Here is a 25,607-nt window from a genome sequence, read left to right as displayed (position 1 = left end):
ATAAATAACCACTACTACATACTGAGCATTATGGTGTTCCTACCATTGTATGCTAAAAAAGCAATAAAGATCCTACTGAATCTTTTATGGCTGAGAGGAGCTAAGGCATGTTAAGAGGGTAGGCTTTGGAGTTTTTTTTGTTTTTGTTTTTGTTTTTTTTGAGACGGAGTCTCCCAGGCTGGAGTGCAGTGGCCGGATCTCAGCTCACTGCAAGCTCCGCCACCCGGGTTCACACCATTCTCCTGCCTCAGCCTCCCGAGTAGCTGGGACTACAGGCGCCCGCCACCTCGCCCGGCTAGGTTTTTTTTTTTTTTTTTTTTTCCGAATTTTTTAGTAGAGACGGTGTTTCACCGTGTTAGCCAGGATGGTCTCGATCTCCTGACCTCGTGATCCGCCCGTCTCGGCCTCCCAAAGTGCTGGGATTACAGGCTTGAGCCACCACGCCCGGCCTGGTTTGGAGTTTTAAAGAAAAATCAAACCCTGGTGTAGCCTCTTACTAGCCATGTGATCTTGAGCAAACTGATTTAAACTCACTCTGAGACTCATGCCTCATCTGTAGAACCAGGTTAATCCTTTATCATAGGGTTATCCTTTTTCATGACTGAATGAAATATAAGAGCATCTCATGACTTACCATCAGAGATAATCACAACAAAACTTAAAAGGAAATGTTTAAGCTATTTTTCCTAAATACCAATGAGGTGATATTTATTTAAAACATTAGGTTGGACTCTCACAGCAGAAAGCATATCCTGCTCATCTTCTTATCCACAGGAGCTAGCATAAAATCTAACACAAAATACACTGTGGTTGAATCATGTAAATGATGATATCTCTAAGCATATTCATGTCATATCCACTGCTTAGCCCTCTCATCTTTACTTCTAAAATAGTGATTCTCTTGTCTTCATCTCCACCACCAGCACTTGACCCCAAATTTGTCACCTGGATTTCTGCAGCTGTCTCCTAAATGAGAGGGCAGTGTCTACTCTGGCTTTCTTTCAGTCTTTTCTTTTTCCTTTTCCAGTCCCTGAGCTGTATAGCTGCTACTCGCCCTGCATATCTCAGCTTTTTTTTTTTTTTTTATTTTTTTTTGAGACAGAGTTTCGCTCTTGTTGCCCAGGCTGGAGTGCAATAATGCGATCTCAGTGCACTGCAACCTCCACCTCCTGGGTTCAAGCGATTCTTCTGCCTCAGCCTCCCGAGTAGCTGGGATTACACGCACGCATAACCATGCCTGGCTAAGTTTTTATTTTTGTAGACATGGAGTTTCTCCATATTGGTCAGGCGGGTCTGGAACTCCCAGCCTCAGGTGATCTGCCCACCTCAGCCTCCCAAAGTGCTGGGATTACAGGAGTGAGTCACTGCACCCGGCCCACACCTCAGCTTTGCTGCTTCCCTGGGGAAGCCTTTCCTGATCCTCCTACAAGCCCTTAAAGAACCATGTATCTCTCCTTCACAGAACTTAATTTATATTTCTTTAGGCGATTATTTAATGAATGTCTTTGTATCTTCCCAACTAGAGTACAGGCTCTAAAAGAAGAAGTATTGTTTTTGCTCCCCAGGTGCCTTGAGTACTCAAATTTTGTTGAATGAGTAATTTTCATAAATATTAATATTCTTAAGAAACCATACAAAATCCATCTTTGGTACCCTGAAACGATTTTAGAAACACTGTAACAATAATAAAAAAATAGGTACAGAGTACTTACTGGCATATCAAGTTAAAATAAACAAAAGGGCAACTGGAAGGAGATGTAAAATTTATTCTTTTTTCCCAAGTTTGAAAATATATTTTCTTAGACTTAGAACCTCATTTCTTTCAAGTTGTAAGCATATGCTAATTTCATAGCAGGCAACTTTTTCTTCTAGGACCAAAGGCTATGAGGAAGCTTTGCAGAAGAAATTGAAATACAGTGCAATATTGCATGTATCCATGAAATACAACCATCCACACATCTAAAGGACTTTTAAAACATGATGCCTTAATCAAAATATTTTTAGTACAAGTTCTGTCCAAATGAATACCACATCGTCTGCAATGAATGCCTGAGTGGCAAGAAGCTGTGCTGGTTTACTTTAAAAAGAAATAAATTCACTTAAGGGAACCAGAACTGGGTTTCATTGCCCCTTAATTAGATGGCAATATGAAGTTGAGTGAGAAGTTAGTGCTACATTTTCTACGTGTAGTTTTAGAATTATATACTAGTTGTGATATATTTGCCAATTGCAGAATATTAGGCAAGCAAGAAACTAGAAATTTATGCTAAAAGCTTAAAATGGGACGAAAAAACGTATCAGAGGTAGCAGAGATTTGGTAATATCAACAGTAAAAAAATGCAGCTGTAGACATGGGGAACCATGTGGGTATCATAAAGAAGTAAGGTGACTCGGATAAAACACCTTCACCGGATTCCCCTAGGGCATCTTGCTCAGGCAGCTTCGGCCCAGAGCGCTAGCCCTCCTCTCCTGCGCAGGCGCCCTAGGACGGACTTCTCCCTCCAGTAAATTGACGAAAAACTTCGGGAAACGAAATCTGCGCCAGAGCAAAGAGATGACATTTTAAACCTTGGAACCCTGATGGAGTCTTTATTCCACTTCCCCGTGCTGACTGCATGGCCGGTTACAGGAGTAGCTCACCTGCGGGGAGACCACAGCGGTGGAGGCTGCGGGCGGCAAGGCGCGGCCCTGCAGGCTCCGCAGAGCGCTTCCCCGCACGCCGGTCACCGCCTGGCCCGGGAGCACCCGCGCGCGAATCTTCTCTCCATTCAGAGTACAGCCTGGTCCTTCCACCATCTCTGTGGCCGGCACCCGTAGCCCACTGGTCGCAGGCCCTGGTGAGAATACTGCTATGCAACTCAACCTCTGCGCGGGCACTGACTGCTCGCAGAGGAAATTCAAACCTCGCGCGCGCCTGGCCCCGCCCAGGCCCGGCCTAGGCCCCGCCCAAGCAGCGTCTAAGCTGTTAGGGTCGCTCCCTACGGCGCATGCGCTGTGGCTCACCCCCGCCGTAGGTCTTGCTATTGGTTTATTGAGAAAACGCAAACGCGCGTGAGGCGTGGGGCGTGGGGCGTGGAGCGTGGAGGACAACTAACTAGGCTGACCTGTAAAAGCAGAGGAAATTGGAACTTGGAAAGTTCTGAAGGTATTTTCTGTGCGTTAAAGTTTTGCCCTTGTCTTTGAGCTACTTAGTATACACACATTTTCTGATCTGGTCCTCTTAATCTGTACTTGTCTGGGACAGGACAGATATGTCACAGACAATCTTGTTTTTGGCCCTGTTTTTGGTATGCTATATTTGGACGTGGGTGGGATGAGAGAAACGAAGAGGAGGGATTTTGGAACAAACAGCAGAATATATTCTAGTGTCTATATTTAAAAACTCCGTTATTAGTTAAGTGAGCCCCACCCAAGTCCATGCATCCGTTTTGTTAGGCGACGCCCCAAGATGAAAGCTATTTGAAATTGCTTTGTTAAAGATAGAGCTTCATATAAATTTGAGGGTAATGTGTAACTTTTCAAATTTATCCACAACCCTAACCAAAGATGCATACATACATATAAATCTATGAAGTTTATGACTCCAGATTGTTTTATAAATTATAAAGTGTGTTCTTTTTTGAAAACTGAAATACAACGCATTAAAACAGAATGCCAATTTCTAAGTGATTTCATAAGCATAGCACCGCACTGCAGTTAAACCAGAAGAGCATATACACAACTGGTTGCTGACTTAGGATGACTCAGCGTAACAGTGTTTTGACTGTATGATGGTGCAAAAGTGACACACACTCAGTAGAAACTGTACTTTGAGTACTCATACAGCCATTCTGTTGCTAATTTTCAGTACAGTAGTCAATAAACTATTTGACACTTTGTTATAAAATATGCTTTGTGTTAGGTGATTTTTCCCAACTGTAGGCTAATGTAAGTGTTCTGAGCACATATAAGGAGGGCCTCGTGAAGCTATGATGTTTGGTAGGTTAGGTGTATTAAAGGCATTTACGACTTACTTACTATATTTTCAGTTTACAACGGATTTATCAGGACATAACCCCATCATAAGTTGAGGAGCATCTGTATACTAGAGACTTAAATTTGAATATACTGAAAACTTGACTTTGAAATTTTGAAAAGTATTAAATCTTTCTCTCTGCAGGGAGAGATTAGTGGTCAAAAGTTGGCTGGATCAATTTCAGGACTATCTGTACTTTACTCCCTTGTTCAATTCAATGATCTCTGTCCTTTGATGGAGAAAAGTCCTATATACCTTTTCCTCTTTCAGAGTTGTATTAGTTATTTATTGTTACCTCATAAATTATTCCATTTGTTATTTCAAAATTTCTGTGGGTCAGGAATTTGGCAATAGTCTAACTAGCCAGGGTCATCCTGGCTCAGTATTTCTCAAGAGGTTACAGTTAAAATATTAGCCAGGGCTAAAGTGCCCTAAAGGCTTTTTGTAGCTGAAAGATCCACTTCTGAGATCAGTGGCTTTCATGGCTGTTGGCAGAAGGCCTCAGTTTCTCACCTCATATGTCTCTCTACAGTGCTGCTTGGCTCTTCTAACGAAATGTCAGCTGAGTGTGTGATCCAAGAGAGAAGTCAAGGAGAAAGTTGCAATGCCCTTTATTACTTAGTCACCCTTTATTACCTAGTTTATTATGGTAACTTACTCCTTATTCCATTCATTAGAAGCCAGTCATTAAATACAGTTCATACACAAGGGGAAGGGAATTTAGCTGTGATTTGAAAGGAGGGATATCAAAGAGTTTGTGGACAAATTTAAAAAATATCAACCTGTTCATTTATCTGATTCATCTCATTTCTCTTTAAGGTGTTGGGCACTGTGCACATTTGGGTCAAATACTATCTTTAATTAGTAAGAGTTGGGGACTGACACTGAAGGTATTAAGAGATTTCACTGGTGTGACTGAAAGGCCGAGTCAGATTTTGTTTTGTTTTTTTTTGTTTTGTTGGCTGGAGTGCGGTGGCATGACCTTGGCTCACTGCAACTTCCACCTCCCGGGTTCAAGCGATTCTCTTGCCTCAGTCTCCCAAGTAGCTGGGATTACAGGCACCTACTGCCACACCTGGCTAATTTTTGTATTTTTAGTAGAAACAGAGTTTCACCATGTTGGCCAGACTGATCTTGAACTCCTGACCTCAAGAGATCCACCCACCTCAGCCTCCCAAAGTGCTGGGATTACAGGCATAAGCCCCTGCACCCGGGCCAGATTTTGTTTATATGTGACTAGCCTCTGAGTCCTTTGGTATATCTCTGCTCTCGCTTCTTACATCCGATCGAAAGCAAACTTGCATACGCTGTGTATCTACAGTGTATGTAAAAAGACTCCTCACATCATTGCAAGCAAGCCTACCCTGGTGCAGACCCTTGCTACGTTTCAGCTGGACTATGGCATCATCCTGCTAACTGCCATCCTCCTTGCAGTTTCTCTTGTGCACTCTTACCAGAGGAACCTTCACAATTTCTTAAGTACAATTTACTAATTTTAACAAATTTGCTAAATTTATTAAATTGTGCTCTTTGATAACTATATATATGTCATTCATGTTTCCCAAAACTCACTTTCTTCATATGAACAATAAATAATACTTCTTCTATACACCTGCATATGATTGCTCTAATTTCCACACACAACATAGCTTATGTGAAAGCACTTTGAAAACTATGAAATACTCTACAAAAATAAGATAAATTGTACCTACCATTCCCAGAATATACTTTGTACATTTTTTTTTGGCTCATGCTATTATTCTCACTGTTTTTTTTGTGTTTGTTTTGTTTTGTTTTTGTTTTTGTTTTTGTTTGCTGAGACAGGGTCTAGCTCTGTCTCCCAGGCTCAAGTGTAGTGGTGTGATCTCAGCTCACTGCAACCCCTGCCTTCCCGGTTCAAGCAATCCTCGCACCTCAGCCTCCCGAGTAACTGGGACTACAGGCACTCACCACCATGTCCAGGTGATTTTTGTATTTTTAGTAGAGATGGGGTTTTGCCATATTGGCCAGACTGGTCTCAAACTTCTGACCTCAGGTGATCCGCCCACCTCGGCCTCCCAAAGTGCTGGGATTACAGGCATGAGCCACCGTCCCTGGCCTATTCTCGCCTTTTTAGTACCTCCTCTTTTTCCCAGTTTGTTGAAGTTCTCCAACTTTTTTTTTTTTTTCCTTTGAGATGGAGTCTCACTCTGTCACCCAGGCTGGAGTGCAGTAGCACGATCTCGACTCACTGCAACCTCCACCTCCCGGGTTCAAGCTATTCTCCTGCCTCAGCCTCCCAAGTAGCTGGGACTATAGGCATGCACCAACACAACCAACAAATTTTTGTATTTTTAGTAGAATCAGAGTTTCACTATATTGGCTAGGATGGTCTCAATCTCTTAATCTCATGATCCTCCTGCTTTAGCCTCCCAAAGTGCTGGGACCACCACGCCTAGCTAAGTTTTTCCAACTTTTAAGCCCCAGTTTTATGGATATCCTCTAAAAAACCTTATTGATACAGTCAGCATTAGCCTCATATCTTCTGAAGTTAGTTCTTCCAAAGAACTTACCAAAGTTACCTTGTGGTAAAGTAATTTGTGTACATTTTGTACATTTTGGTCTCCTTCTAAACTAGACTCTTATTCCTTAAAGACAGGAGAGATGCTCATCTTTACACTTCCCAAAGCAGCCAGGATGCTTTTTTTGCATATAATAGATATTCAACAAATATTTGTTTAATTGAATTATTATTATTAACTTAAGGTTGAAAAATTGGACCATCTGTTCCCAGAGGCCTTTATTGTCATTCTTTTGAATATAGATTTGATGTTTTCAAAGGTCTCTTTTAAACTAAATGTTATGGAAAATTAGTAATACATTAAGTTACTCTGTGACACCCTTTCTTTATTAGAGCAACAAGCCAGTAATCTTGATGTATTCCCGAGGAAATAAGACCAACCGTATGTGCAGTCATTTGTGTACATTACAGTCATTTGTCACTCAATGATGGGATGCATTCTGAGAAATTTGTCATTAGGCAGTTTTGACATTGTGTGAACATCATGGAATGCACTTTTACAAACACAGAGGGGACAGCCTACTGCACAGCTAGACTACGTGGTATAGTCTATTGCTCCTGAGCTACAAACCTTTACAGTATGTTACTGTGCTGAATACTGTAAGCAATTATAGCACCATGGTATTTGTGTTTCTCAACATATCTAAACATAGAAAAGGTACAGTAAAAATACAGTATAAAAGATTTAAAAACGGTACACCTCCATAGGACACTTTTTATGAATGGAGCTTAGAGGACTGGAAGTTGCTCTGGGTGAGTCAGTGAGTGAGTGGTGGATGAATGGGAAGGCCTAGGATACTGCTATATACAACTGTAGACTTTATAAACACAGTACACTTAGGCTACATTGCATTTATAAAAAGTATTTTTCTTTCTTCAGTAATAAATTAACCTTAGCTTACTGTAACTTCTTTACTTTGTAAACTTTTTAAACTTTTTGACTCTTTTGTAATAGCACTCAACTTAAAACATAAACACATTGTACAGCTGTACAAAACTATTTTCTTTATATCCTTATTCTATAAGTTTTATTGTATTTAATTTTTTTTTTTTACCTGTAAGCTTTTTGAAGAAATGAAGACACAAACACACACATTAGCCTAGGCCTACATGGGATCAGGATCATCAATATCACTGTCTTCCACCTCCACATCTTGTCCCACTGCAAAGTCTTCAGGGACAATAACACGCATGGAGCTGTCATCTCTTATAGCAATGCCTTCTGGAATACCTCCTGAAGGGCTTGCCTGAGACTGTTTCATGGTTAACCTTTTTTTAAAATAAGTACAAGGGGTAAATTCTAAAATAATGATAAAATGCACAGTATAGTATATATAAAAAGCAGCAACATAGTCAATTATTATCATTATCAAATATTATGTATTGTACATAATTGTTTACATGACAGCAGTGCAGTAGATTTGTTCACACCAGCATCACCACAAACATGAGTAATGCATTGCACTGTGATGTTAGGATAGCTATGATGACATCACTAGGCAATAGCTGCATTACAGTCTTACGGGACCACTGTAGGATATGTGGCCCATTGTTTATCAAAATATTGTCACACAACACATGACTGTATTTTGTATGTATTTGTCTTCACAATAACCCTGTATAGTAGTCAGGGAAGATATTAGCTTTAGTATTTTACAGATGAAGAAACAGTTTCATTTCAGGTTAGTCATTATTAAGATAACCTACATTTTTTTGCTCCTGGATCAGTACTTTTTTCACTAACAACACAGGTAAGTGTTGATGAAGTAAAAATTTCCAAAACATTGGGAAAGATAGCTTTCTTCAAGACCTCAAATAAGCAATATACAGCCCATAAATACATAATACTAGTGGAAAAAGTGTTGAAAGGGGTAACAATTTGCCAAAAGGAGATGGATGGGAGCTAAAAATAAATGTAAATTTTACTTGCAATGATTTTATTAATAAAAAAAATACTTCATGCGTGCTCAGTCTGGGGCACAGAGCCAGGCCCTGGGGTACAATATGACATAGAGAAGTCTTTATACACAAAGAAATTACAACATAGTTAGAGATACAGACATTCAAAAATGTCACGAAAGGAAAAGAATTTCATACTATGTGCAAAAAATGATGCAGATACTAGGAGAATTCATCGAAGGAACTGATCGCTCAGAAGCAATGTAATCTAACAAATATGATCAGAGAAGAGATGGAAGCTAAGAGGGTTCCCATCAGAAGTGGGGACCCTAGGGAAGTAGAAAAGTCAAGGAAATTCTAAGCAAGTGGAATGTGGAAAAATATGTGATGTAATTTGGGCACAATGATTAAAGCAGAAGTGTCAGGTAGGTAAGTAATGGTAGATGACATTGAAAAAATTTCTAGGAACTATGTTGTCAAGAACACAAATCAAGGAAAGTAGAACTCATTTTCCTGGGATAATACGCAGCCAATGAAATTTTTCAACAAGTGTAGGGATCCCAAACCCACAAATTCACAAAACTTCTTACTGAATTTGAAACCCAGATTTAGTGTGGAAGTATTTAATACATTTACTAACCAGAATCTTGGGCTGCATTTTAGGCTATGAAGAACTGTGGTCTGGGCTCCTTATCTGCTTATTCTTATTAAGGAATAGATGGATCTCACAGTTGCTCATAGTAAGTGGGTAGAGTTTCCTGCACAATGCTGAGTTCTTAGTACTTTGAAGAGTCCTTAGTACAAAATTCCTCTGTTTTCTCTAATAATAATCCCAGAGGCTTACTTAGTGCTTTCATGTACCAGGAAAGGTTCGGAGTGTTTTGCAAATATTGACTATTTTTAATCTATTTTTATTTTTTTAGAGACAGGATCTCACTTTGCCACTTAGGCTGAAGTGCAGTGATGCAATCATATTTCACTGCAGCCTTGAACTCTTGGTCTCCAGTGATCCTCCTACCTCAGTTTCCTGAGCTGCTGGGACTACAGGCACTCACCACCATGCCTTGCTAATTTGAAAAATACATATTTTTTTAGAGATAGGGTCTTGCTATATTGCCCAGGCTGGTCTAGAACTCCTGACCTCAAGTAATCCTCGCACCTTGGTCTGCCAAAGTCCTGGGATTATAGCCATAAGCCATGGAACGTGGCCCAAATATTGACTCTTAGTCCTTACAGTAACCTTCTGAGGTTGGAACTATTATTGCTATCCTAATTTTACAAATGAAAGATCTGAGTCATGGAGCGGTGGAGCCACTTTCTCAAGGTTACAGAGTTAGGATTCTACCAGGCAAGCTGTAGTCTTAGCCAAATATTTTCAGCAACATCAATTATGTGACACTGGCTCTCAACCAAATATGTTTAGCAACAGCCTAAAAAAAAAAGGTGGTTTAAAAGAAAAGAAAACATTTTAGTCAGCCTTATATGGGAACTAACGACAATCTAAAAGTCTTCTTTTAGCATATTATGTTTTGACATATTTCAGGCAACAAAACTTTGTTTATACCCTTCTTACAGTGTCTGTGGGCAGATTTTTAGCTGGAGTGATAAAAGTATAACATGGGGGAAATGTCTTTAATTTTGGCATTTTACATAAATTACCTGAATATATTTAAAAGGTACAGAGATAGCATCCATCCTTTCTCAGCACCCTCTTAATTTGAGCTTTGAAGTGAGGAAACGTCATTAGCAAGCATTTTATGCAGGTGTTTTCAGTGGTATTTACTAGAGTCTCCAGTTTCTAAACATTTAAGAGAAACTTTAACATTCAACTATCAGAAGAATAATAAAATGCACAGCAAGGGAAACCACTTTGACACTTTTATTCTTTGGAGCATACACCAAATGTTGGGACTTTGCAAATCAGTGTTTTTGTTACATAGTGAAGGCCGGAAGTGCCCAGGTGACAGTTTTCTGCTTGCAAAGTAAAACTCTAAATTGCAAAATCAACCATGCCCTCCTGATACAGGAAACTGCTCTGACATACCTAGCCTTTTCATAGTGTTGTGAAATCTATGATTGCAGTGTTTAATTCTAGCTTTCTTTTGCCAAATTCTTGGTGGAAGACATGTTTTTTCCAATTTTTAAAAATTCAAACATATTAAGAAAAATAGCTTCTGAGTTTGGAAAAAATAATAACTAAATAGTGACAAAATACAAAATAATTTCTTTTTGAGGGGTTCTCTCCATGCAAGAGAATGGGAGAATTAATTTATTTTCTATCTTAAAATAGAAAAGCAAGTTATCACCCGTTCATATTTTGGAGCAACATTCTTCCTCAGTTTCAGCCACCAGAGAGTGTATTCAAGTTGAGGCATGAAATCCACCATTTACTCCATCATTCCAAAAACGATTAGTGTACAACTAATATGTTCCAGAAAGAGGGTTAAACCCTTAAAAACAGATAATGGTCAGAGATCTAAACAACTCACAGCCTAGTGCCAGGAAAGGAGGAAATAAACACTAGCTCTCTAATTGAGGTAACGTGCTCAGAGCGTACATGACAAAGTAACCTAGATTCTCAGACATCTAAGCTGGCTCCTAAAGAGAAGTGAGTACAAGTTCATCAGATGAAGAACAGAAGGTGGATGGAGGAAAAGATATTTACAGAGCCAGGAGATGTGAGGGAACCTCATATTCAGGGGAACTGCAAGAACATACGGAGGGACAAGAGGATGGAAAGAGAGGGCAGCCGGAAAATCAGCAAGACAGAGAAAGAACCAGGAGAAATGAGCAAAGCCCAACTGTGAGTAATCTAATATGATATATTAAGAAATGTGAATATTGTTTTGAAAATAATAGGCAACAAACAAATAATTCTATGCAGGAAGGTGACATGATTGGATTTGCTTTTTTAAAAGATCACTAGAACAGGGTAAAGTAAGGGGTCTCAGCCAGGAGCAATATTGCCCCTCCGGTGACATTTGGTCACAACTAGGGGATGGGGATGTGCTACTGATGTGTCTAAGGAGCACATGGCAGGGATGCTGCTAAATATCTTACAATGCAGAGGACAAGCCACCGTCACAAGGAATTATCCAGGCAAACATGTCAATTGTGCCAAGATTGAGAACCTCTGGGGTGGTTGACAGAATAGGGGCCTCCAAAAAGTGTTCAAGTGCTAATTTCTAAATATGTTTCCTCACGTGACACAAGGACTCTGCATATGTGATTAAATTGCAGATTTTGAGATGGAGGATTATCCTCCATTGTCCTGGTGGGTTCAGTGTAATCACAAGGGTCCTTATAAAAGGCAGACAGGAGGGTCAAAGACAGAAAAGCTGATGTGAAAACAGAAGCAGAGTTAGTGAAGGAAGGTGGTGATGCTATGCTGATGCCTTTGAAGAAGGATGAAGAAGTCACCATCCAAGGAACACCAGTGACCTCAGCCAGCCAGAAAGGGCAAGGAAACCGATTCTCCCTCATTGCCTCCAGGGGTAACCAGCCTTACTGATTCTTTGACTCCAGGCCAGTGAGGCTGATGTGGAGCTTTTGACCTCCAGGACAGTAAGAGAAAAAATTTGTGGTGTTGTAACCCACTGAATTTGTGATAATTTATTCCATCAGCGATAGGAAACTAATATATCTGGTTTAGAGAGGAATAGATCAGAAGCAAATCCTGAAACAGGATACACAGTAAGGAGGTTTAACAGTGAGGAGTAACAATATTGCCAGGCACTTATCTTAGCACTGGAGCTACAATAGTGATCAATATAGAAATTAATAGGAATAATAATTCCGGCTCTCTTCAAGTATATAAGCTACTGAATCATATGAGTTTTTGTCGTACTCTAGAAAATAATCTCTTGTATAATGCTAATTTATTTTCCCCCCTATCATATATCAGCTATTTTTTTTATCCTGAACATAAATTTTTACTTTTGATTTACTTTTATCAACATTTTATACTATGATTTGTTCTTTCCCCCCAAATCCAAGGTAGTACCAATGTCATAAAAATGTCCTCATACACACTGTTTTAATACACTTTATAGTTTCATTATGCTAAATTGATGATTGTTTCCCGCATTCACTTGCTTCCTTACAGCAGTTTTATTAACGCTATCACTGATGTGTCTTTCTCTAGAGGATAAGACTTCACCACACTGTTGTCAGGCCATTTGACTACCTTAGTCAATTGAATGTGAGTTCTCTTATCTGATCATAAATTTGTGAGTGAGAAATAAAATGTTTATTTTTAGGCCAGGCATGGTGACTCACGCCTGTAATCCCAGCACTTTGGGAAGCCCAGGTGGTGGATCACCAGAGTTCAGGAGTTTGAGACCAGCCTGGCTAACTTGGTTAAACACTGTACTAAAAATATAAAAATTAACTGGGCATGGTGGCGGGTGCCTGTAATCCCAGCTACTCAGGAGGCTGAGGCAGGAGAATCACTTGAACTCAGGAGGCATAAGTTGCAGTGAGCCGAGACTGAGCCACCGCACTGCAGCCTGGGCAACAGAGTGAGACTTGAGACTCTGACTCAAAAAATAAATACATACATACATACATACATACAAGAGACTCCACCTCAAAAAAAAATGTTTATTTTTGAACGCCACTGAGACTTTGGGATGGTTTCTTATGCAGAAAACCTAAAAAACTTTGATTAAAACTTTTATGTTTATATTTAGGTTTTTTATGTATGGTGCCATCGTTATATGCAGAATTCACAGTTATATATGTCTGTTTGTTCTTCCTCTTCAGTTTCATTGGTCTATCTGTTCTTGCTCCAGTTCAATACTATTTTTATAACAGTGGTATTATAATATGTCTTCATATCTTAGAAAATGAGTTCCCACTTTTAGTCTTTCTTTTCAAAATTATATTAGCTTTCCATGACTGTTTAAATGTCCAGGTTATATTTAGAATCAGTTTCATATTCCTCCTGAAATGTTTCTGAGATTTTAATTATAAATACATTAAATTTATAGATAAGTTTAAGAAAAAATTAATAGCTTCACAATGTTAATGTGTCTTTTATTAAGGTCTCATTGGATTAAGTTTATTAATTTTATAAGTTTCTCCATGAGGGTGGTGTGCTTTATTGGCTTAATTCCTAGTTATTTCATAGATTGATATATTGAGTGCCATATTATTTTCTATTGTATTTTTAATGTTTTAAATTGTGTAAGGCACTTGATTGCAATGTGAAAGGTGTACATGCAATTGGGGAAGAGACACATATTAGCATTTCTATATATTAAAATTTTTTTTTTTCTTTTTAAAAATATTTTAATTTTAAGGCAAGTAGTTCCTAATGGATTAATAAGTTAGCTCTATACTTATAATAATATATAATATTTATGAGGCACTGACTTTGTACTATGAATATTTAAGTGCTTTTCAAGTATGATTCACTTAATCCTTGCAGCATCCCAAGTGATAAGTATTATTATTGTTCTCATTTTACAGATGAGAAAGCTGAGGCAGAGAATGGATATGTAACTGCCTAAATTCATACAGATAATGACACAACCAAGATTTGAGTCTGGGCAATCTTGTTCTTATGACACCCCCAGTGGTTTCTTCTTGCCCATTGCACAGCTAAAGCCAATGTATTGAGACAGCAGTGTTGCAGCAGAGAAAGAGTTTAATTATTGCAAGGCAGTTGAGCAGAAGGATGGGAGATGTTTTTCATATTTGCCTCACCAACAGCTTGGAGCCTAGGATTTTTAAGGATAATTTGGTAGGCAAGGGGCTAGGGAACGGGTGCTGCTGATTGGTTGGGGATGAAACCATCAGAGCATCCAAATTGTCTTCTTGTGCTGAGTCAGTTTCTGGGTATGAATCACAGGTCCAGGTGGCATCAGTTGGTCTGCCCGAATGTAAAGTCTGAAAAATATCTCAAAAACCAATCAATAGTAATGTTATCTATAGGAGCAACAAGAGAAGTTACAAACTTAGTGACATCTGGCTACATGACTCCTGAGCAGTAAGGAATTATAGAAAAGCAAGCTAGGGAGCAATGACTACTTTTTATTTAAATATGTCCACATCTTTGCAGAATTCTGGCCCCTCCCATAACCCTAACCCTGTAGGCTTTCAGTGTTCTTCCAAAGGCAATTTCTGTCCCCAGAGGGGGTCAGTTTTGGGAGGGAATATTATCATCCTTGCTTCAAAGTTGAACTGAAAACTAAATTTCTTCCATACTTACCTTGGCCTACACCCAGAAATGAGTGAGAGCAATTAGCTTGTGAGGTTAGAAGCAAGATGGAGTCAGTTAGGTTAGATTTTTCTCACTGTTATAATTCTTGCAAAGGTAGTTTCACACTTAGCCTCTACATTATATTGCATGCGAAGTAGATAATTGTAGCTAATAAATAAATAAATATCAGGGTCATAATAGGCTCATAAAATGAGTTGGCTTGCTTTTTAATTTATTTATTTTTTTCGAGATAGAGTCTTACTCTGTCGCCCAGGCTGAAGTGCAGTGGTGCGATCTCAGCTCACTGCAACCTCTGCCTCCCAGATTCAAGTGATTCTCCTTCCTGAGCCTTAGAATAGCTGGGATTACAGGCACTCGCCACCATATCCTGCTAATTTTTGTATTTTTGTAGAGACAGAGTTTTACCATGTTGGCTAGGCTGGTCGCAAACTCCTGACTTCAAGTGATCCACCCGACTCGGCTTCCCAAGGTGCTGGGATTACAAGCATGAGCCACCACACCCAACCTGTCTTGCTTTTTAAAAATAAGGATTATATATTTTTCAAAGTTGTATTTTTATTTTATTTATTATTATTATTATTATTATTATTATTATTATTTTTGTAGAAACAGGATCTTGTGATGTTGCCCAGGCTGGTCTCAAACTCCTGGCCTCTAGTGATCTTCCTGCCTCGGTCTCACAAAGCACTAGAGTTATAGATATGAGCCACCACGCCAAGCCTAACAGTTTTATTTATTAATTTTTAGAGGAACTAATATTTTGAGACTAGTGGTATGGAAAAACACTAATAATTTTTGAAGTTTATCTTGTATCTAGAAATTTTACTTAACTCTTTTATTAGATACACTAATTTGGCTTTTCTCTTGGATTTTCTGTGTAGAGATCATCTTAGCATCTACAAACAATGGCAGTCACATCTTTTCCTTTCCAATTCCTTTTTTTTTGAAACAGGGTCTCACTTTGTCACCCAGGCTGGAGTGCAATGGCGTCATCTCAGCTCACTGCAACCTCCTTCTCCCAAGTTCAAGTGATTCTCCTGCCTCAGCCTCCCTAGTAGCTGGAATTACAGGTGTGCACCACTACGCCCAGCTAATTTTTGTATTTTTAGTAGAGACAGGGTTTCACCATGTTGGCCTAGCTGGTCTTGAACTCCTGACCTCAGGTGTTCCACCTGCTTCAGGCTTCCAGAGTGCTGGGATTACAGGCATGAGCTACAGTGCCCGGCCATCCAATTCTTAAGGTCAGTAATTATTTTCTTTGTCTTATTGTGTTGGCCAGGGCCTTCAGTAGTACCTTGAACAGTAGTTGAGATATATGATATCTTTGTCTTGTTGAGTTAAAAATTTCTTCAGTAAGCACAATCTTGTTTTCTTTTTCTTAAAAAGTTAAATACTTTTTGTTTACTATAAGTGGTTCTAAGTGACTTAGGATGGGTCCCCTAGGTAGCCTCGGGATGGGGCTGGTCACCAGAAAGACTAAGGTGAGGGTTAGAGGGTTAGAACTTTTGACCTTACCCACTGGCCTCTGGAAAGGGGCATGGAAATGAGATTAGGCTCCATGAAAACTCTTGAACAACAGAGATTTGCTGAGCTTCTGGATTGGTGAACCCATCCAGGCCCTGAGGGAGTGGTGTGAGGAGACTCTGTGGAGCCTCTCTGCACCCCTCCCCCAATACCTTACTCTGAGTTGTGCCCTTTATAATAAACCAGTAAATGTGAGTTATCTGCCTTCCTGAGTTCTGTGAGCCTTTCTAGAAAATTATCAAGCATTCGGAGGAGGTCACGGGAATTCTTTCTTTTTTTGAGACGGAGTCTCACTCTGTGGCCCAGGCTGGAGTGCCGTGACCAGATCTCAGCTCACTACAAGCTCCGCCTCCGGGGTTTACGCCATTCTCCTGCCTCAGCCTCCCGAGTAGCTGGGACTACAGGCCCCCGCCACCTCGACCGGCTAGTTTTTTGTATTTTTTAGTAGAGACGGGGTCTCACCGTGTTAGCCAGGATGGTCTCGATCTCCTGACCTCGTGATCCGCCCGTCTCGGCCTCCCAAAGTGCTGGGATTACAGGCTTGAGCCACCGCGCCCGGCGGGGAGTTCTTAATGTATAGCCATCAGAAAGTACAGGAGGACTGGGACTTGCAACTGGCATCTGGAGTTGGGGCAGTCTTGAGGGACTGAGCCCTTAAACTGTGGAATCTGCTCTAACTCTAGGTGGTTAGTGTCAAAGTTGAATTAAATTGTTGAACTCCCAGTTGGTATCTGGAGAATCACACAATTGGTTGATGTGAGAAACAAACCCCACACATTTAGTGCCAGAAGTATCCTGTGGATAGAAACGGATCATAAGACAAGTAAAGGACAGCTCATTTGCTTCCAGTTTTCCTAGTTTTTCTTTTGTTTTGTATTAAATAAGTGTAAAATTATGTTAAATGCTTTATCTACATCTATTGAGATAATAAATTGTTCTCCTTTAGTCTTCTACTGTAATGAATTACATTGATAGAGCTTTGATCAGTAAACGTTTCTAGTATTCCTAGAATAAGCCTTATCTATTCACACTATATTATTCTTAATACATTTTGAATTTATGTGGCTAATATTTTATTTAGTATTTTTCCATCTGTTCAGAAGTGAATTATTTTTCTTTTTCTTTTATATTGTCCTTATCCAATTTTAATATCAGGGTACTAGTGATATAAAGTGACATGTACAATCTCTTTCTTTTCTTTCTTTTTTTTTTTTTGAGACGAAGTTTCACTCTTGTTATCCAGGCTGGAGTGCAATGATGCGATCTCAGTTCACTGCAACCTCCGCCTTCCAGGTTCAAGTGATTCTCCTGCCTCAGCCTCCTGAGTAGCTGGGATTACAGGCACCTGCCACCACGCCCAGCTAATTTTTGGTATTTTTAGTAGAGATGGGTTTCACCATGTTGGACAGGCTGGTCCAAACTCCCGACATCAGGTGATCTGTCCATCTTGGTCTCCCAAAGTGCTGGGGTTACAGGCAGGAGCCAGCGCTCCAGGCTTCTTTTCTGTTTCTGGAAGAGCTTTTTTAAGATGTAGATTACCTGCTTTTTAAAATTTCATTTATCAAACGTTAAAAGGCCCTACTTCAACTAAGTATTAGGTATTTAATTAGCAAGGGTGAAAAGGAGGGATACCAAAGCTGTGGCATTCACCACTCCTTCAGCGTCTGGATGTGTTCACCAATCCAGAAGCTCATCAAATCTCTGTTGTTCAAGAGTTTTTATGGATCCTAATCTCATTTCCATGCCCTTTTCTAGAGGTCAGTGGACGAGGCCAAAGGTTCTAACCCTCTAACCCTCACCTTCGTCTCTCTGGTGACCATCCCCATCCCGAGGCTACCTAGGGGACCCATCCTAAGTCACTTAGTACCACTTATAGTAAACAATTATAGTGACTAATTAACTGATTTAGTCAGTTAAATATTTTCTGTAATTCATCATAAGATAGTGAACTTTAAAGCTTCATAGCAGAATTTTGAAATTCATCGTATTTGGCTGTTTTGGAGGGGATTAAGAACATTGGCACTTTTGTATGTTTGACTCATTTGATGTTGTTTTGGTTGCCAACCATTTTGGAAGTCAGTTTCCCCCCAAATTCCTGTCAGATCATTAATGCAAAAAATCAAAGTAACTATGTCAACATAAGCTATGTTTTGATGGGTAAATTGAAAGACAAAAAAGGATGAGGTTCCAGAAGGCGATTACTGTAAAAATTAGATTTCTAATGAGGGCTGCATTTGTTCCAGGGAGAAGAAATACCAAGCTAATCGCTCTTTTCAAAAAAATTTTAAGAAATTAAAAAAATTGTTTTTATTTTTATTTTGAGACAGGGCCTTGCTCTTTCACCCAGGCTGGAGTGCTGTGACACAATCGTAGTTCAGTACAGCCTCAAACTCTCAGGCTCACCTCACCTCAATCCTGAGGTGGGAGGATTGCTTGAGCCAGAGAGTTTGAAGCTGCGTTGAACTACGATCAGCCTCCTGAGTAGCTGATGCTACATGCCACAATGCCTGGCTAATTAAAAAAAAAATTGTGGAACGGGTCTCACTATGTTGCTGAGGCTGATCTCAAACTGCTGGGCTCAAGCAATCCTGTCTCAGCCTCTCAAAGTGCTGGGATTATGAGCCACTGTGCCTGGCGTAATTATTATTTAACAATCAGAATTTCTACTTGAGGCAAAGGGGCCACTATTATCTTCATTGATGGAGTCTGAATGTGGAGGAAGTGTTTAGTAAGGAATTCCTCTCAAGAAACAAAACCTGAGAACAGAAATATTACTAGATTTCATCTCAGCCAGAGACTATTATTTTAGACCCAAGACCAAGAGTTTTGAAATAATTTTACATGTGAATTCATTGTTGCTATTTTTAGTGATCGCCAGTTCAAATCATGAATAGCTGGAAAACTCTTAAGAATAAACAAGCTGCATCCCTGTTTTTAGGGGCAGCAAGCCATTTGGAGAAATGGAAGCAAGGGACACAGAAGGAGGTGGCAGCTGAGAGGTAGAGCAGAAACTAAGATAAGCCCTGACTGCTACAAAGCAGAAGCAGGAACAGAAAAAGTCTCGTGCCTAAGAATGGACCTGGAGTTTTAAAAAACAGAAATGCTTGAATAGTGTCTTTATGCCACATTATCTACTCTGTGGACATTCCAAGTCGACTTCATTGTTTTAAGGCATGATTTGAAGCAAGGTAACACTGAAATTGATAGCTGTGCAATGACAGCAACAGATGGACTTTGCTAGCATGAAGCAATCAAAGGTGTGCAAAGTTTAAGCAAAATACTCAATCCTGAGCTTGACAGACCATATAGAAGCAGGTTATATCATTAACTAAAGGTCAGATATAAATATCGTGAGCTTGTTTAAGACAGTTGGGCACACTCTAGCCTTCTCAATCATATTTACACACTTGGGAGATAACTTGTCAGCTATATGTATATTTATCCCTACCTATGTAACAGCACAAGTACAACTTTCAGGAGGTGACTGAATCCAGTCTATTGTATAATGTCCTAATGAGAACACAGTAATTATAATGCAGCAAAATGGATTTATATTCCTGTGGAACAGAAAGTCAGTTTCAGCAGCCAAATGAAAGATCACTCACTTCTTGCCCAAAGTTTTAGTCAACCACCAAAATCAACAGAAAAACTCAGATGTATACAATTTGTAGATGTTTTGGATCCCATTTATTTTTTAAAGACAAAAACGATATTTAGAAATTGTTCATCTTATGCAGACGGGGTTCCTAGTTTAACCATTAAGCCTCAACAAAGATTCCTTGGCATTTTTTGATCTAATTACTATTGGCCTGTAATGAATTTGAACTACTGATTAAGCCACAATAGGTTCTATTTTGATTTTTTTTATCTATTAGACTTGAAAGGTTTATCAGATCTAAACCTATGCAGCATTTAAAATTCAAGACTTTTTGCTTACTTGCTAAATACCGACACCTAGTTTTTTTTTTTTTTTTTTTTTTTCTGTTCCACTGGTTTCATTCATGAAGCAACTGGAAGATGCTAAGGGAGGTAGGTGTGTGTGTGTGTGTGTGTGTGTGTGCATGCGCGCACGCATGTACACGGACATGTTTTATAGTCTCTCAGGGGTAAGCACTCACCTTTACAAATTATTCTAATTTAGATTAGCAAAGCTGAGAAACAGCCCATTCTTTTCATTTATTAACGCTGCACTAGGGCATCCAGAGCCATATCCTAAATGCCGGCTGGAATTACTGTCTATCTTACATGTGGAAGTTTGCATCAGTAGACATTATGTGACAGCTTGATTATAAAAGGTTTTGATTAATTCCTCAGCACATGCGTGTTAGAACTTGATTCTGAGGTTGCGTGCTAATGTGAAAGGGATTAGCACTGCAAATTTAAAACTCTTCTTAAGAAAAGGGTTAAGCATAACTTCAGCTCAGACAGAAAAGGCCAAGGCAGTTACAGAAACATGTTTGCAGAGATTCCAGATATGGAAATAATTTTGTAGAAATTTCACCTTGGGAATGTCTTTCAAACTCTGTAAGAAGTTGAGTTGTTTTACAAAAGGGCAGTCAACAATGTTCTTCAGGATGGCCTGGACTTAATGTCTCATTTTAGAAACAGTAGTGGTATTTCAAAGAAAGGGAAACACTACTCAGAGGATTTCTGGTTTTGGTAACCAGAAATCATCTGCTCCATAATGGGGGAAAGTTCGCACTGAATTCTTTGCAGGATAAAATAGTAACCTTTGGCCAGGGGCGTGGCTCACGCCTGTAGTCCCAGCACTTTGGGAGGCTCAGGAGGGTGGATCACAAGGCCAGGAGATCAAGACCATCCCAGCTAACACGGTGAAACCCCATCTCTACTAAAAATACAAAAAATTAGCCGGGTGCGGTGGTGGGCGCCTGTGGTCCCAGCTACGTGGGAGGCTGAGGCAGGAGAATGGCGTGAACCCGGGAGGTGGAGCTTGCAGTGAGCCGAGATGGCGCCACTGCACTCCAGCCTGGGCGACAGAGCGAGACTCTGTCTCAAAAAAAAAAAAAAAAAAAAAGTAACCTTTAAAGTGTATTCTTCAGAGAAACTATTCTAGAAGAGGGGAAATGGAAAAATGTAACTCAGGCAGAAGTTTGAATTTGGCTTTTGATAGACTCACGAATTTCCTTTCTTTTTTGGTATTAGAGATTATGTTCCACTGACTGTAAAATAAACACAACTTTGTTGGCTTAACCGTGTAGGGGTTTCCTTTTCTCACATACAAAGTCTGGATATAGGTCAGTGAGATTGGTATAGTGGCTTCATGAGGTCATCAATATCCTGGACTTAATTCGCCTTTTGCTCCTTCCTCTTCATGATGACTTCATGGTTGTAAGGTGTTATTCTCCGTCAGTAACCTCCTTTCTCTATTCCAGGCAGGGAGAATCAGAAAGTTATGAGGTGGAAGGGCAGGTGCCCATGTCAGGCAGACAAAACGGCAGAGGAATTCCTGGCAGAATTCAGCTAATTTCATTAACCAAACCTTTGCTGAAACAGAGCTGGAGAGATAGGTGTGGGTTTTGTTTTGGTTTTGTTGCATTGCTAATACAAATAAAATGAGGGTCCTTTTAATAAAAACAGAAATAGGATTCTTTTAGTAAACACAAAGGAGGGAATGGGCATTGAGTGGCCAATCAGCATGTTCCACTACTATTACAAGATATTTACCAGCAACCATTCTGATTTTTGGCAGATGCCTGTGACATCTTGATTGTTAGTTATTTCTTACACAATACCTTCTCTCCTTATCTTGCTTAATTAGAAGTAGATTTTGTGCAAAATAGCTTTAGTGCACAGTTTATTTTTGAGGAAATAATGACATCCTGAGAGCGTGTTGATGAAGAGTTTATTCTTTCACAGTGCTTCAGAACAAGAACAAAACCCTAATTATTCATATATGCAGAAAGGCTAAGAAGGTGTGTTAGACTGGCAACACTGGGTAAGAAATCAAAAGTAAGTACGACGTCACTCTTCATATGGCTGCCCTGAGAGTTAAACCTAAAGACATACTATGTTGATACAAAAATACCTAAAGTAAAAGCTGGTGGAACTAATGACAGATATAGACCATTCCAATGGACATATGAACACCTCTTATGAAGGCATATTATGCAACTTCCAGGATAAACCATATGTTGGAAAATGAAACATATAAAAGTCTTCATATTATAAACTATGTTAACTGATAACAGACTTAAATTAGAAATCAATAACATAAGGTATTTAGAAAAGCCAAAACATTAGAAAAAAACTGCCTTTTAAATATCAGATGGGTCAAAGAAAACAATTACAGTTAAATAAAAACTTAATTTGAGTGAAATTAAAACAAGAATACAGCCTATGAAAATTTGAGGGATATTGCTAAAGCAGTACTTAAAAGGAAAACTCTAAAATTGAATAAGCAAAATGATTTAAGATCACTCTAAATTTCTACTTTCTTAAGCAGGTAGAAAAAGGCAAGCATTTAAACCCAAATATATAAAAAGACACAAAAACAATAAAGATAAGGGTGGAAATAAGAAATATAAAACAAGGCCGGGCGCGGTGGCTCAAGCCTGTAATCCCAGCACTTTGGGAGGCCGAGACGGGCGGATCACGAGGTCAGGAGATCGAGACCATCCTGGCTAACACGGTTAAACCCTGTCTCTACTAAAAAAATACAAAAAACTAGCCGGGCGAGGTGGCGGACGTCTGTAGTCCCAGCTACTCGGGAGGCTGAGGCAGGAGAATGGCGTAAACCCGGGAGGCGGAGCTTGCAGTGAGCTGAGATCCGGCCACTGCACTCCAGCCTGGGCGACAGCGCGAGACTCCGTCTCAAAAAAAAAAAAAAAAAAAAGAAATATAAAACAAACAAGGGAGAAAATTGACAGAGCCAAAAGTTGGTTCTCTGAAAAGATGAATAAAATTGATAAAATTATAGCTAGATTGGTAAGTTCAAAAAAGTTAAAAAGAAAATCAAAACTACTACTTTCTGAAAAATAGGAATTTTTGTTCAAATAATATATATATTAAAAGGATAATAGTGGAATATTATTAACTTTGTGCCAATATGTGTGACAATTTAAGATAAAATAGGTGAATTCCTTGAAAAACACCAATCATTAAAACTGATGCAATAGAAAATCTAAATAGCCCCATAATAACAGTTGAATTTATAATTATAGTCTTTCCACAAATAAAACTTGAGTCTTTTTTTTTTTTTTTTGCGATAGAGTCTTGCTCTTGTTGCTCATGCTGAAGTGCAAGAGCATGATCTCAGCTCATTGCAGTTTCAACCTCCTGGGCCAAAGTGATCCTTTCACCCCAACATCCCAAGTAGTTGGGACGACAAGAGCATGCCACCGCATCTGGCTAAATTTTTTAAGAGATGAAATCTCACTCTGTTGCCAGGCTGGTCTTGAACTCTGGGGCTCAAGCAGTCCTCCCTCCTCAGCTTCCCAAAGTGCTGAGATTACGGTGTCAGCCACTGCACCTGGCCAAAGCTTGAGTCTTAAATGGCTTTATCAGTTAATTCTGCCAAACATTTAAGAAACAAACCTGGATTTCCTAGGCCAAATAATCCCTAAGCCTAGCTGGGAAGGCGACCGCATCCACTTTTAAACACGGGTTTGCAACTTAGCTCACACCTGACCAATCAGAGAGCTCACTAAAATGCTATTTAGGCAAAAACAGGAGGTAAAGAAATAGCCAATCATCTATCGCCTGAGAGCACAGCGGGAGGGACAATGATGGGATTATAAACCCAGGCATTCAATCCGGCAAAGGCTACCCTCTTTGAGTCCCCTCCCTTTGTATGGGAGCTCTGTTTCCACTCTATTAAATCTTGCAACTGCAAAGAAAAAAAAAAAAAAAAGCAAACATGCTAGCAAATCTTACATATAGTTTCACATAAAATAAAAAAGGAGGTAATAATTTCCAGTGTTTCCTATGAGGTCTGTGTCAGGCTTAGGATTTGATCTTACCCTAGTTATAAGCTATTATCTAGCATGTTACGGTTTCATAGAGTCTGGCAGAAGACAATGAGACTCAACCTCATGAACACATTTGTGTCTATTCACCTTATTCTCCAGTCCCACAGGGGTGAACCAAAGGGCCCAGATGGTTGCCAATACATGCAATGTATTGCATGACAGGAGAGCGGTTCTGAGCTTGAAAAATCCACCAACTTGTATCTATCTGGTGATAAAGAAACCTGATTGAGAATTAGGAAGCACGGTTTTGACTTTAGTTTAGCTATTGATGCATTCTCACCCAAGGACAAGCCATCTGTGTTTTGTGGTCTCAGGTTCATTATTCATGAAAGCAGAAGGTTTGGAAAAAGGATTTTTCAGGTCTTCTCATCTCCAACTCTAAGAAGAGTTTAATTCATGTCTATACACATGAATTAAAGAGGTTTGATAAATATAGCCTTAAATTATTTTATGTACTAGAACTCCTTTCATCAGCATTTGGCCTGAAAATATCAATTCTTCCCCACCCTGTGATTCATACATAATCCATGCATCTTAAACTTCCTAACATTTTTATTTAGTATTTCAGATTTGTACTTCTCATTCTATAGCTTTCTTTTCATGTCCATTCAAAAACTCTCCTGATGATGAGAATAAATCAAATAAATAATCCCAAGTGTTTATATGTATATGCAAATATCTAGCAAATATCAAGATATTTGTATACATAAATATATATAAGTATGTGTATATATATGTGTTTATGTGCATATATATGCACTGATAAATAATACTAATACAATAACATTACTTTTTGTTTTCAATTTAATGTGTAGCTTTGGTCTTTAAAAAGCTGACATTTTCTTCCTCGCTTCTTTTGCTACTATTAGAACAGTGTCACTAGGTTACAGAGGAACTTTGGTCATAGATATCAAACTGATCAGCTGTATTTTTTTCTTCTAAAATTCAGATTTTCTAACCATGAATTTTTCAGAACATTGATAATAAAAGGTGATATTTAGCTAACTAGAATCAAATGATGTCAAATACATATTTTTTACTTAAACCTTAATGTCTAAAGTTTAAGGAAACAAATGTCTCTTGTCAAATTCAGGATTTTTATTACTGGTTACTTTAATCCAGTTCAGACATTATTTATTGAATATACTGTAGGGTTAAGTCTACTGGACTCCAACTTGAAACCAAAAGATATCTTCCCATCGATTTTTAAAACTTTGTCCTCATGAACTTTTCAAATTGTGTTCCAGAGAATATTTGAAAAAAATGTAAAAAGAGTATTTTTATGAAGCATTGGGTTAAATTTTTAAAAAATAAAGTGGTTTCCTCTATGTGGATTTCTGAGGATCTTCATCCACTGTCGCTCATTGTGGACTTCTAATGGGAAAGTATGGAACA

The 25,607-nt window shown here is 39.1% G+C and overlaps 1 protein-coding gene and 1 long non-coding RNA gene across 4 annotated transcripts in view; one reads left to right on the top strand and one right to left on the bottom strand.

Annotated features, from left to right (window-relative positions):
• Positions 1-2,910, bottom strand: part of NEIL3 (nei like DNA glycosylase 3) — a 54,422-nt gene extending 51,512 nt beyond the window's left edge. Inside the window, exon 1 of the mRNA XM_033215747.1 lies at positions 2,641-2,910. Within this exon, the coding sequence (XP_033071638.1) occupies positions 2,641-2,796 (156 nt within the window). The 5' untranslated portion in view covers positions 2,797-2,910. The remainder of the gene's footprint in view (positions 1-2,640) is intronic.
• Positions 2,911-2,984: 74 nt separating this feature from the next.
• The window catches only part of LOC117086161, a 43,070-nt gene continuing 20,447 nt past the window's right edge, over positions 2,985-25,607 (top strand). For all 3 annotated transcript variants that reach the window (XR_004438222.1, XR_004438221.1, XR_004438220.1), the window contains exons 1-2: positions 2,985-3,145; positions 22,102-22,194. This is a non-coding gene — a long non-coding RNA (uncharacterized LOC117086161). The remainder of the gene's footprint in view (positions 3,146-22,101; positions 22,195-25,607) is intronic.

Source organism: Trachypithecus francoisi, unplaced genomic scaffold, assembly GCF_009764315.1.
Source record: "Trachypithecus francoisi isolate TF-2019V2 unplaced genomic scaffold, Tfra_2.0 Lachesis_group1, whole genome shotgun sequence".
NCBI lineage: Eukaryota > Metazoa > Chordata > Mammalia > Primates > Cercopithecidae > Trachypithecus > Trachypithecus francoisi.
Note: the sequence above shows the minus strand (reverse complement) of the source record. Positions and strands in the feature narration are given on the sequence as shown.